The sequence below is a fragment of the Lichenostomus cassidix genome, chromosome 1 (genome assembly GCF_008360975.1).
Source record: "Lichenostomus cassidix isolate B80296 chromosome 1, HeHo_3.0, whole genome shotgun sequence".
NCBI classification, from domain to species: Eukaryota; Metazoa; Chordata; class Aves; order Passeriformes; family Meliphagidae; genus Lichenostomus; species Lichenostomus cassidix.
The window spans coordinates 93,535,820-93,549,790 of NC_139479.1; the positions used below are offsets into that span (position 1 = coordinate 93,535,820).

The window sequence follows — 13,971 nt, forward strand, 5'->3', positions numbered from 1 at the left end:
AGAAGAAGGAAACAGGTAAGATTAAGGAAAAAAGTGAGAAACCCTACTTCTCACAGCTTATGTCTTCCATCTTAGAAAAAAATATTAGAAGTGTTGAGGTTTTTACTGTCAAACATGTTTAACCTCTTCTTACTTTTTCTAATAGAGTGGGAAGATGGGAAGAGAAAATGTGGAGGAAGGCTAAGAAAGAAAAGATAAAAGTAAAAAAATCAGGGAATAAAATTTTATCTTGTTCCTAAAGGCTGAAAATATTCCATGAAAACCTAACAAGGTGAGTTCTTTTGAGAACAAAACTGAAACCCTGAGAAAACCTGGAGTACTTAAATCAAAATTTTGCAGTTTCTTTTTCTTAGGCAATTTTTGGAGGAGAAATCGAGGTTGCTTGACTGACTGCATTTTTTTCAAGAAAAAGGGCTAAACTGATGTAACTTGTTCTACCAATCCCCTGGGAACAGCAGTTGAGCTCCAGTGGCACAACTCTAAGGAGTGTTGTTTTGGAAAAGTCCAAGGTCGCCCATCAGATCCTGTGAGCAGCCTGGAAGTTGTGGGAACTGCTGCCTCCAGGCAGGGCACACCACAGCAGCTCCAAGGTTTTGTTCTTTCCTCCCACCCCTGCTCAGCACAAAGCGATAGCCCAGATTGGCCAGAAGGTGCAAAACACCTGGTGCTCACAGCCCATATCCCTTTATTACCTGCTCCTGGGCCCCGTGCTGGCAGGACATTGGGGCTGCTGAGAGCTAAATGCGAGGGGATCCCTGGCAACATGTTTATCAGTCGTTGTTTTGGCTCATTTCACTCTAACCATGCTATTGGAAAAGATCAGCAGTTGCTTGCCTACGGCTGAAATTAATGCCGGTATTAACAGGAACTGATTCTTTGTGTGCAGAGTTTTGCTTCAAGCTAAAGGTTAATGAAGTGGCAATATAATTTTTTTTTCCTAATAAACCTTACAGGTTTTCTACAGAAGAGATTGTGGTGAATAATGGAAAGGAAATTCTGCTAGACCAAGAATCACTGATATCAGATGATCAAGACCAAAATATTGAGCTGTGTTTTACAGACAGCTGAGTAATCTCATGGCTCAAATCCTCTTTGTAGCTATGTTTACTAAGGTATGATGATGGTAATAACAGTAATAAAATAGTAATAACTATATAATGGTAATAATAGTCATACAATAGCAGAAATAGGAATAGATAGTAGTAAAATTCTGCGATTCAAGGAATCTGTTCTGGGGCTGAGAAGAACCTGTTTTTGCCCATCCAACTCAGCATATCTGGATGCATAGGAGGCAGGAGTTGCAATTGCACAGGTGGGGAGGCCTGACCTGTGGTATGAATTCTCTCTGGCATCAGCCAATTTGGAGAACAAACTGTAGGTATAAAGTAGGGAGCCCTAAAAGTGGTGGCAATGTTGTGGAGATCAAGGGAGTGGAGCAAAGACAAATCAAGTAGATAGAAAGAAAATGTGGGATAGATTGAGAAGAAAAACAGCAAATAGTTTAGAGGACTGGCAAAGCTTTAGGAACAGTAGTACTGGACAAAGCTTTAGAAAATTACTTTGAATGTAACAGTTGCATTTCCTCCACTTTTCTAACATTTTTCTGGATGGACAAGGTGCTCCTTTATTCAACACAGAAGTGATTCAAGCTCTTATCTCGCGAAAGGAAAGAAAGCAGCAGAGGTCAGCGGCCGAACACGTCTTGGCCAGGAGACGACGAACAAGCCCAGCACAGCAGGCAGGGGATCTCTTGGCTGAGGGGGTTTCCAGGAAAGGCGTATCCCTTTCCCTGGGGAAACGGGGGGATGAGGGATTTTGGGGAGACTGACCCACGGGGGATCCCAGCCCTGCCCCGCCCCTCCCGCGCGCGACCTCAGGCCCCGCCCACGGGGCGGCCTCGCCCAATCGGAGGGCGGCGCGCTGCCCCGCCTCCCAGGCGGCACCCAATCAGGTTGGGGCGCAGCCGGCGGGCCGGGCCGGGGCCGGCCCTCAGGAGGTGACCGGGACGCGCCCGCGCCCGCCGCCGGCGCCAGCGGCCCCGGGCCCGGCCCGGCATGGCGGACTCGCAGCGGGGGCGGCCGGCGCGGCGCTCCAGCCGGGCTGCCGGCGGCGCCGCGTGCTGCTGGGCGCTGCCCACGGCGCTGCTCTGCGCCTACGGCTTCTTCTGCAGCGTGCGGCCGTCGGAGCCCTTCCTCACCCGGTACCTGCTGGGGCCGCACAAGAACCTCTCCGAGACGCAGGTACGGCGGCGCCGGGCCCCTTCTCCCGCCCGCGGGCTGGGTGTCTGTCTGGGTGTCTGGGTTTTGTTCGCAGTCCGGGAGTGCTCGGGCTCACCGCCGGCTTTTCCCTCCCGCAGGTGTTCAACGAGATTTACCCGGTGTGGACTTACTCCTACCTGGCGCTGCTGTTCCCCGTGTTCCTGGCCACGGACTACCTGCGCTACAAGCCTGTGGTCCTGCTGCAGGGCCTGAGCCTCATCGTCACTTGGTTCATGCTGCTGTACGCCCAGGGGCTGCGGGCCATCCAGTTCCTCGAGTTCTTTTACGGGATGGGGACCGCCACCGACATCGCCTATTATTCCTACATCTACAGTGTCGTCGATATCAACCTGTACCAGAAGGTCACCAGCTACTGCCGAAGCGCCACCCTGGTGGGCTACACAGTGGGCTCGGTGTCTGGGCAGGTCCTTGTGTCAGTGGCGGGATGGTCCCTCTTCAGCTTGAATGTTATCTCCTTAACCAGCATCTCCATTGCCTTTGGCACAGCGTGGTTCCTGCCCATGCCACAAAAAAGCCTTTTCTTTCACCACATCTCAAGTCAGCGGCTTAGCTGTGAAATGAAGGTCATGGACTGTAAAAATGGAGCAGCTGTCCAAGATCATCCCGATGTGCAGAGGGTACCTGGCTGGGAGGATGAGACAAAAGTTCCCTTAAATGGGGAGGATCACTCAGCAGAGAAACAGGTGTGTTGTGCCTTGAGTTTACATAAGTAAAGGATGCCATATTGACGTGGTTGTCACAAAGGCATATGTGTTTACATGTACATGGCAGTAGAGTTGTAATATCTAACAGCAAAAGGTATCCCTTTGCTTATCCCACTTCCTTATTTATGTCACAGGGAAAATTATTACTGGCATCCTTTTGCTGTTTGAGTATGGTATGCTGCTCCTTAGTTTTTTTTAAATGCCTCTCCCTGTCTCACAAGGCCGCAGTTTGAATGCTCTGAGCATGAAACGGTACAGAGCAAGGGATATCTCTGGGACACTTAACACGGAGCATATGTCCAAATTCTGCGTGTGCTTCTGGATGCACCCAGTGACTTGCAGAGAAGAAGCAATTCTTGCACTCACATTTTTACATTGTTATTCCAACTGTTGTGCAAGTTGTGCAGTAATATACTGTGTAACAATTGGGGTTTATCATATCCTTCTGGAAGGAAACTGGTTTAGGAAGGAAACTGCAGTAGTTCCTGAGGGCATTTGGAAGCAGACATTGATTAGTTATAGAAGGGCAGAATATGGATAAATTGCAGGAAGCACATCTACATGATGTCAACTTAAAGCAGCCCCTGAGAACACCAAGGTAGTGCCCTGACTCGTGGCTTTTGCGGGCTGCATAACCTCTGGCAAAGTCACTTGTATGAAAACAAGTGCAGGTATGCATGCCTGGTTGGTGGTGGGACAAGCTGGCCCTACAATGGGTGAACAGCCTCCAGTTTTGAGGCCCCGTGTGAGTGTAGGTGCCTGCTGGGCAGGTCCCTGCCGGCCACACTGTTCCAGGGGGTGCAGACGTGTGGAGACTCTCGGCAGGGGGTTCTCAGCCCTGGGAGAGGTCAGCCTTGCTCCTCGGACAAAGGGAGGCTGTGCTGGTTCTGAGAGCAAGGCAGAGTGTAAGTGTGGCTGCTGGATTAGTCAGCAGTGGATATTTCTTAGCAAGTAAGCCATAGTTAGCTGGTTTGGGGGAGGCAGAATCCAGGGCTGCTTTCTGCTTCTCCAGCTACAGCTGGGAATTAAAGGTATTAACATTCCAGGGACTTAATCCTCCCCCATCCAGCACAATCTTGTGTGAGCAAGGGTATTTTTACCCATGTTATGCTTGCATGCTGAAGGGTATTTGTTAAGACAAATTCTGTGCCAATAATGACAAATGTATAACGTATCCATCCCTTTTATCTTACTCCCCTCCTGTGAGATCACATGTAGTACCAAAGTAGTGGTGAAAAGTTTAGAAAAGGAGCAAGCACACCTGCCTAATTCCCCAGAGGTCAGTTACACCAGATGCTGAAAGCTGAGAGGCACTGGAGTGTGATGATTGTCCTTCTTACTGAGGTAACAGCAACCGTATTTCACAAACATGGACGGCTGTAGGAATAATTGTACTGAAGAGGCACTGCCAGGCTATGGCAGGATGGGTGGGCCTTTCTGATTTATCAGACACATGCTTGGGTCTGGACCGGCAAATCAGTTTTTGCAGTGTGTGTTACAGTTCCCTTCCCTTGTTTTCCTGCACGTAAATGTGAGCTTCATGTGAAATCTTCTGTGTGGGAGTTGAGTCTGAAGTCACATTGCCACAAGTTCACCTCTTCCCAAGTTGTTTTGTTGTCTTTTGGAAGAATGGTATCCACCTGCAGAGCAAGAGTCACACCATTGACAAAGCGCCAATGGGACTGTGTGGTGTTTAATAAAGATGCTTAGAAATCAGTGATACTTGAAGGGGTGGAAGAAAGAGACTTCAGGACAGAGTTTAGGCTGTGCTCTTTTGGGGTTTTAGTAGAAACCTTTTAAAATGAGTTTTATTGCTCATGGAAAATAGCCTTTCCCAGGCATACACTGCATGATTCCCCCAGGGAAAGGGCATAATGCCAAGAGCCCAAAGTTGCTGCTGCTGTCTGGAAACCACTCTGAAACTGGATGTGTGACAGCACAGTGTGCAATAGCTCAGTCCTGTGACAATGCAGTGTGTTTCCCTGCAGGGTATCCAAGTTCATAGGGGCCAGAGGTGCTGGGTGGGCCTTGGGGCTCTGCCCAATCTCACATGAAGTAACTGCTCCTCCTACTCAGACTAGAAGGGTCTTGCATACAGGGTTTACCCAGACTCTGTACATGTGTGCATGAAGCAATGCAATGCACTATGTAGACACTTTTGTCTACAAGGTAAAGACGTGCTCTTCTGCTGTTGACAGAAAGTGGTTAAGAACAGGATTGTAATTTTGTGGAAGAAGTTATTTTGATTGTCATGCCCTGTTGCTGGAATTGATGTATTTTCAATTTTTTTTAAGGGTCTGCCCCGCCCCCTTTCATGCTCTTTCTAGAAAGAATTGGAGTGGAAAGCTTCATTTTTTATCTCATGCCATTTGTCAGGGCACTTGTATGTGCAGGAGCTGCCATTTATGACAGCAGTGTCTGGTGGAAGTAGCTTCTGTTTCTCTTCAGGTCCCCAGGTGACATCTCTCACCTTCTTGAAGCCTCAGTGAACTTTAGCAGGGGTAGAGTGTGTGGTAATAAAATAGCTTCTTTGAGTATTTATAAACGCCAAATGCCTGTACTAAAGAAAATCAACTTATTTGGAGAGAGGTGTACTCAACTGGTGCCTTTCATATTCTCTGTGCTACAAACTTTGGTTGAATTTGAATCAGGACCTAAAGTGTGAAGGTTCATAACCAAAGACTTAACATTTCTCTCCCCTTCCTTCTCTAATCTATGCAGAAGCAGAAAGTGGACATCGTAAAGGTGCTCAAAGACCTCTGGCGGGACTTCCTGCAGTGCTACTCCTCCAGGACCATGCTCTGCTGGTCTGTGTGGTGGGCACTGTCCACCTGTGGCTACTTTCAGGTCATCAACTACGCTCAGGGCCTGTGGGAGATGGTGCTGCCTTCTCACACTGCCGACATCTACAATGGTGCTGTGGAGGCAGTCTCGACACTCCTAGGTAAGCTTCTGGCATCGCTTCTGCTCTGCTATGAAAAATGTCTTGTTTCCCTCAAGGTCGCCAGAGCATGATTTGGAAGTGCCATGCATTCTCCCAAATGTGCAGGAGAGGTAAACCCTCGCATTTGGGGTGAGTCTTCCCTGACATGCTCAGGTAGGGTGAGTTAGTCGCTGAAGCAGCCCTGATTCTTGTAATCCAGGACGTAGGTGTTTAGAGGAGCCTCCCAAGCCAATCTTCATTCTGAAATACTTGGCAGAAGGCTCCAGGCATGTGGCTGACTGTGTGTTCTTGGCTGTCACTATGACAGTGGGGTAATGCTTGTCTCAGCCACTCAGAGTCAGACACGGGGTCCTGTGCATTTGGTTTTCCTCCAGCAGTGTGGGGAGCGTATGAAGGTTTCCTGTACACGCACAGCATGCAGTGAGCCATGGTTAGTCATTTCAGCACTGTTGGGAGGAGAAGCTATTAGGATGAAAGAAGTTGGTTGACTTGAAAGGGACAGGTAGGTCAGTCAACACAAGCATTTGTTTATGAAGTTGTTCAATACTGTTTCATTACCAGAACTAGGACAATACCTTTTTAAAATAGCTAACATACCCTCGCAGAGATTTTCTAGATGTCCCTTTTCTTTGATGGAGTCATTGTTCCATCATCTGCTGTGGACATCACCTACTTGGGGGCAAAAGAAACCAAGGTACACAAACAAATTAGTGCTTTCTTTGGTGTGCTCAGCCCATTCTTGAAGTTCAGTAGGAAGCTGTGGCTGGTTTACAGTTCTAAAAGCTGATCTACAACCCATTGTTAGTTGGGTTTGAAACTGTTGACAGTTTGATGACTTTGTCTATTCACTCCTTGGTGGGCTGAACCTGCACTCAGCTTGCTCTCATACGCTGTTTCTCAACTCTAGCAAGACACAGTGCCTTTTCTTGTTTGAACTGGCTTCCTCTACCATACTGCCTTTATCCCAGGAAGAAGAAGAAGAATCGGTATCAAGAAAAAGAAGACCCATAATGTGGCCCAATGTCAGCAAAATCTTAAAAAAAAAAAAAAAAAAAAAAAATATATGGAGGGGTATTTGTCAAACCTTATCATGAACATCTTTGATAAAAGTCCTTTTTTAAAAGGCATGTGAACAATAGACCTAAACTCTTGTAAAATTGAAGTTTTTAGGTTCCCATTTTGATTTTTTTTCTCAAGTATTATTTTTGTAAATAGTTGAATTATTTTGGGTGATGTTTTCTAAAAGCAAATTAGCCTGAACTGCTCAAAAGACAGAACCAAAAGTCCTTCTTGTTGATAGAGATTAATTGCTTGAAGGAAGCAAAGTTTAATGAATTAATCACATCTAAAAGCTTGAAGTGCGTGACAGGACTGGAAGTCCTAACACCTGTTTAGGATGAGCATGCAGTGACCTGACTTCCTAGGCACTGGGGCAAATGCTCTTACTTCTGATTTCTAGTTTGAATTTATTAATAAGTTTATTTATCTCTGATGTCCTGCCAAGATGAATTTTAGAACAAAAACCTTTGCTCTTGGCCAAAGAAACCAGGTTTTTCTAGTTTTCTTTGGTACAAAGTTAAGCCCTTTGCTCTCTTTCTTATTAGCCCCTCCTTGCACCAAACCTGGTTTGAATTGCATTCTTTTTGAAAGTGAGTTGCCAGAACTGAACTTGGCTTTCTTCAGTGAGGCCTCAGACTTAGAGAGGAACATACTATTCACTCTTCTCCCTCTACTAGAAATACCTCTCCTGCTGCATCCCAGATCGGATTTGCCATTTTCATCTCTCTTAGTCATTCTGTGCTCAATTATGAACAATGTTTGGCCACCTTTGCATAAGGTGCTGTTGCCATCCCTGCCCTGCAGAAGGGTTTAAGTCTGCATGGTGACTCATGGAGCTGTCGGCTTCCTGTCCTGGGAAAGAGAAATAATGTTCCTTCTAGGGAGATCAGCTGACAATTAAGTTGCATCCCTGCACCTTCTTCGGAATGTGGCAATCCTTTATCAGGCTGGGTTGTGAAATCACTGGATCAGCTGAATGTGGCTCATTGAAGGACAGAGATTGAGTATCTCCATTTGGTGTCAGGCTGATAGAGCCTTGACACATAGGAAGACTGCAACTTCATGAGTTGCCATGAGTTCCCCATGCCTATTCCAAAATTTCAGAATTGCTGAGACAATAGGAAGAATGCTCTAGGACTTAGCTTCTCTTTGAATCTCAGAGTTTTGCTGTTGAGGGAGCCAGACTTTCAAACAACAAGATGTTAGTTAGGTCATGTCACAGCAGGCACTGAGAAGACTTTAGTGAGGAAAAATAAATCCTTTCCCTTGGCATAGCTCCCTTATTCACCAATCTGCAAGATTGATGCGAGGTCTGACAGGATCACAGACTTGTGTGCACTGATGGTACATAAGGAGTGTTGGTGTGCTTGAAGGTTTTCTAAGACAGCAGGCCAGCTAAGGTCTACAAAGAGCTTAGATACTGCACTGTAGCACTTCTGTGCAGTGGTCTACTGCTGAACACAATCCTGTTTTTCACAGATATCCTGTAAACCTCCCTTTGTCAGTATGCTGTTTGTCTGGTTTGCTGTGTACAGCCATTATGCTGTTGGTTGCTATTCGGCTTGTTTGCAGAACAAGGCCTACTTGAAACGGGAATTTTCTATCAATGTAATATGTATTTAAGCTTCTCAGCAGTTGCAGCTATGACAGTACATGAAGCACAGCTTGTCTGCTCATTGAATTGCATGAAATATCACACACTTTCCATCCTATGATCTGTCCTTTCTTCCCATTCCCCCTTCATAAAATCCAGCCAGAGTCACAAACCTGTTTGGGTTGCAAAAATTTGTTCTTGCACAATCAATAGAGCATGATTAATACCCCATGATTAGGCTGCATCCCAGGAGATGTGGATTTGGACTCCTTACTTACTCTTACAGCCCAATGTGGAGATGACAGTAAATGTAGGTTTTTCTGCCTCCTGGGAGAGAGCTCTAACAGCTGTGCATTAAAGTGAGAAGTGTCTTGCTCCTTCCTGCCCTCTGCTAAAGTCCCACTAAATAATTAGGTGAGTGCTTTTGAGAACCAGGGTTTGCATTTCTCGATGGAAATTGCTCAATTATTGACAACACTGCCACAGTCAAGTGCAGAGAACTGAGTGGCAGTGGTCTGAAGCCTGGGGCTGTCGTGCTTCTGGAGCCAGAGAGGAGACTTTAGAGGCCATCAGCATTGACCTATGTATTTTCTGCCTATTTCTGTGAAACTAAATGGGAGTTTACAGCAGGGTACCAGGTGAGGGAGAGGTCAGAAAGGAGAACTGTTAAGGTGTTCCCATTTCTGTTCTCCACTTCATTCATGTTTGGCTCTTAGGGACTGTAGAGCTCCCAATACACCTTCTCCAAATTGCTGCAACTGTAATTACTAAGAGTTATGCTTTCCTTCCCCTCACAGGAGCTGTTGCAGTCGTTGTTGTGGGTCACATAAAGACATCCTGGGCAATGTGGGGTGAAGTGGCACTTGCCCTATTCTCCTTTCTTATTGCTGCTGCTGTGTATGTCATGGACACTGTCCGTAACATCTGGGTGTGCTATGCATCCTATGTTGTCTTCAGAATTATCTACATGATGCTAATCACAATAGCAACGTGAGTATCCCTCTAATGTAACCTGCTCTCAGGGTTACAGCTGGTGTGAAAGCAGTGCACTTACTGTGTAACAAGAGTCTGTTGCAAGGGTTTGTGTTGTCATCCAGATTGGAAACTGAGGCATAGAGATATATTTGGCTGGCAGTGTGCCCAAGCTTAGAAGTCTTGTGATACTGAAGGGACTACTTCTAAATATTAGATAGTGCTGATTGCTAAGGAGATGTTTTTCATGAAGGTGGCTGGAATGAAGTGTTAACAGATGAGTAAAGGACAATGCTTTGCCTGGGTTGAAGTATCAACTTTCCCTAACCTGTAGGAAAACTACTTTAATGTTATTTGTCAGTTTAGGGAGGAAAGTGTGGCTGGTTTTGAACCACCTAATCACTCTGGAAAAGCTCAAGCATAGTAAGAGGGGTGATGCTGAAACTGGCAACTTTAAAGGGAGTTCTGGTTAGAAGGATGCAGGAAGTTATGGACCACACAGCAACAGACTGAAGCTTTGAGATTGCCAACAGCTCTCTGGGGCAGAGTGCATTGCATCTTCTCCATGTGACAAGACCCTTTACATCAGACGGGAGGGCTGCTTCAGTAACACTGAAACCCAGAGCTCCCTAAGTGGTGGGGTGGGTTTTTGATTGTTTTTTTCTTAGAAAAACAGGGGTTGCATGTGTCTGTGGGTCTCTTCTAGCTTCCATACTAATCTCTCATGACCTTATTTAGAAAAGTACACTATTTGTGCAAGGTAATTTTGGTGTGGAAAATACTGTATCAGTCAATGTAACTCCTCAGGTTGAATAGTCATTCTGTCCAGAAATGTTCCTCCTATTCATGCATTCCCCTGCTTATCCCCCCTTATGTTTCTGATCATCCCTTTCTTTGCAGGTTCCAGATCGCTACGAATCTCAGTGTGGAGCGGTATGCCCTGGTGTTTGGGGTCAATACTTTCATTGCCTTAGCACTTCAGACTCTGCTCACTTTGATTGTTGTGGATGCCAGTGGGCTTGGCTTGGACATCTTCACCCAGGTTTGGAAGATGCTCTTACCTTATTGATAGGTGGTAGGGAAGGGAGAAAGATAAACGAAGCTGTAAAGCTTCTCAGCTACCTGTTTCTGGGTCAAGGATTTGATGAAATAATCACTAATTCCTGATATTTTGGAAGAGGAAGGGAGCTTATTTATTTTATTAATTTTCTTATAAATCTGGTAACTGCTTGGTTTAACCACTTCTTTTTATTTTCTTTTGCTCTTCTCTGCAGTTCATGATTTATGCCTCTTACTTTGCGGCCATCTCACTGGTGTTCTTGGTCAGTGGCATCTGCAGTATTGTCAGAGCTTCTAGAAGACCAGAGCAGATGCAAAGCAGATCTCCTGAAAGCCAGTAGTGCACCAAGCGGAGGCTCTTGGTGACTACATATGAAGATATAGGTCTGTTTTTTAATCTCTGCCTTTTCTTCCCAAGGCAGTCACCTTAATGGTATATGATCTATATTTATACTATATTAGTAGCACATTTTAGAAGATGAATGTATTAGCTCTTACGTAAGTAAGAACAAATATCTTCTTTCTAAAATGCCTTTTGTTCTTCTGTTGCATATATGGGATGTGCAGCAAAGAACAGTAAGTTTTCTCAAAGAATGAGAACCTTGGGAGGTTTTAGTCTAACACTGTCCGTCTGCAGGCAGTTTTGTGATTGTCTGATCAACTGCTGCTCTCTGTCATGAGGTGCTGCTACAGGGCAGAAATGAGGGCACACTAACAGACCTATCTGTGGAGAGCCCCAGGCCTGGGACAGGAGGTGGCCTGAGGGCTGTGCTCTGCAGTGTGGCTCTCACTAAGGCTGCCCTGTGATGCTGGATGCTCTGTCCTGAGGACTGACACACTGATGTTTCTGCATACGCACATGCTTCCTTGAGGAGCTTGTCCTGTTTCTCCTGCTCCTGTCTGTCATCCCTGCTGCCAGAGCTTTACCATAGCTGATGATGGTGCTTCCCCAAAACCATAACTGTGTCCCTGGCCAATTTATGACACTGGTGGATGGACTATCAGCAACACTACTTATGCCACAGAGGCCTGTGCCCGAGGTACTGTGAAGCTGGAGGGGAAGTTTAGAGGGAGTTTAGATTGGCAAAATGCTAATCCAAGGGACCCTTGGATAACTTTGCCTTTGTCCCTTAGGGCTGCAGCTTCCTATGATCACAGGAGTCATTGCTTCACGGCCCAGGGGGCTGGACTGTTCCAGGGGGGTGGTGGATTTTAGTATAGCACTGAGAAGGAAGGTAACTCACAGGATTTTAAGCTATTCTTTTTGCCCTTAGAGAATTGTGACTGGTGATTATTAAATAGACACCTTCAATTATGGTAGTTGGCAGAATGACTGCCTGAGGCTTTAGAAAACGATGATTTATGGTCTGTCATTTTTCCCCCCCTTATTTTAAAATGCCTTTATGCTTCTGGTGGGTCTCTGTCCACTAGTTCTACCTCTTCTTTCCACATGAGCAGAACAATGAATGTTTAGAGTGGGCAATTCTTTTGTTTTGTTTTGTCCAGTTTAAGCAATTTGGGACTTGCCTCGTATCTGTTTTTTAAAGTAATTTATTTTTTCCAAATTGCTTCAACACTGAGGAGGAGTTGCACAGCATTGTCCTAGGCTTGGGCACCTGGATAGACAGGCAGCATGACCAGCACAGCAACAAATGCCTATGGAGTGTCCCTGTTGCTGTGCAGGTTGGAGTTTAAGTGTACAGGAGAGCTGGCAAGGGAGAAGGTGCAATGCAGTCTTTCCCTCCATGCTTTCTCTCTGTGTGTTTGTAAGAGATTCTTTCTTCTTTCAGCTGAAGAAGCAGCTTTAATTCATCACCTGCTTTTAGTGCCATGGAGACTTGACAGTATTGTGGTTTCCTTCCCAGCTGGGACATTTCTCATCATTTTCTGTGAGTCTCAGCCTTTACCACACAAGGTACATGATTAATGTGTTCAGGATGTGCTGCCTGGGATCCAGGGAGCCCTTCCAGGCCAGCTGCTCAGGGGAGCCCACTCCCCAAAGATTTTCTTTTCTGCAGGCTGCCTCCTGAAACAGCCCCCTAAAGAGGGGCTCAGCTGCACTGGCATTAACACATATAAACTTAACTGCCTTATCCTGAAATGGAAACTTGAAGCCACCCATGTATATATTCCTTTCTCTACTGTTTTCTGGTTTTAAAAAAATGAAATCTGAAGCCATGAAATGCTAGCTGGTGAGCTGTCCTGGGACAGGGATAGTCTGTCCTTTGAGTTCCTTGGTCTGATAGCAGTTGGAGCAAGGCAGGAGGAGTGGGTGTACAGCACTCCTGTCAAGTGACCAAAAGGAGCAGCTCAATTTTAATCATACTTTTCATATGCAGATCAGATCTTTAATGGGGAACAGCCCACTTATTTTAAAAGCAAGTCACAAATGAACTAATGACTTACAGCAATATCAAGATTTTTGTACCAAAGTAATGAAACTGTGGCAACTGCAATAGAGAGGCTTGCTATGGTGTGTATGTCTTCAGGCCTGCAATGTATGGAAGCCACACCTGGATGTTGTTCAGGTTCTGAGCTGTGCTGTTGCTGTGGTGATGAGGTGACTGTAGAGCCTGATTGGAGCTGTATGTAGAGTTAATAATGATGCCTATGAAATTCTGTAACCATGTTGACATTATTGGTTTCTAATTAAACAGCTATTTTTGTTAAATAAAAATACACTGAGATATCCTGTGTGGACAGTGATTTTTTTTTTCCTATTTTGATACTCTGCTAATCCATAGCACTGCTGCTGCAGGTGGTTCTGAGCATCATTGTAACAAAGAGAAAAACAATATAGAACAAAATATGCAAAAAGAAGCAAGGCTTCAAGAAGCTGATAGTTGCTGGCTTGTGCTGGCTTGTGTTGTGTAGGTGTGCATAACTGTGCAAGTGTCTTGACTGAGAATTCTTAACTGCTGAGCAGTCTAGAAGCACCAGTGAAATTCCAGTGCAGACTGGTCTGGTGAGGGAGAGCATCATTCACTGATGCAGGGTAGCCCTGGACAGGATGTTTCAGTCTAACTGGGGGTGATGGTAAGGGAAGGCAGGTGTAGGTTTGCTGTGCAGGAGGACCTTTCTACTTATATTGACCTAATTACAGAATTGAGGCTGTAAGGAAGAAATGCTATAAGCTCCCCATCCTGGCACACCCACACTTGACTGCCTTGGAAAGTTCTCCCTGTGTTTCTAGAAGAGATGGTTTGTACCTCATAGTAGAGGCTGGGCTGGAGGGCACAGTGTTTGGTGTGGGTAGTAGCTCAACAAGCCTGCTGCAGGACACCAAAAACAAGAGAAAAGGGATTTCCTGGGGAGGAAAGGGTGAGGGGAGGTTTTCAGATGCATGTTTCCTTCAGAGCT

At 45.7% G+C, this 13,971-nt stretch overlaps 1 protein-coding gene across 1 annotated transcript; it reads left to right on the forward strand.

Moving 5' to 3' along the window:
- Nucleotides 1-1,985: 1,985 nt before the first annotated feature.
- On the forward strand, nucleotides 1,986-13,300 carry SLC19A2 (solute carrier family 19 member 2). Its single transcript, XM_085071393.1, has 6 exons — nucleotides 1,986-2,240; nucleotides 2,357-2,962; nucleotides 5,705-5,927; nucleotides 9,378-9,570; nucleotides 10,453-10,594; nucleotides 10,827-13,300. Exons 1-6 carry the CDS (start codon nucleotides 2,055-2,057, stop codon nucleotides 10,950-10,952), a joined length of 1,476 nt encoding a protein of 491 aa, XP_084927519.1. The 5' UTR covers nucleotides 1,986-2,054; the 3' UTR covers nucleotides 10,953-13,300.
- Nucleotides 13,301-13,971: the final 671 nt, after the last annotated feature.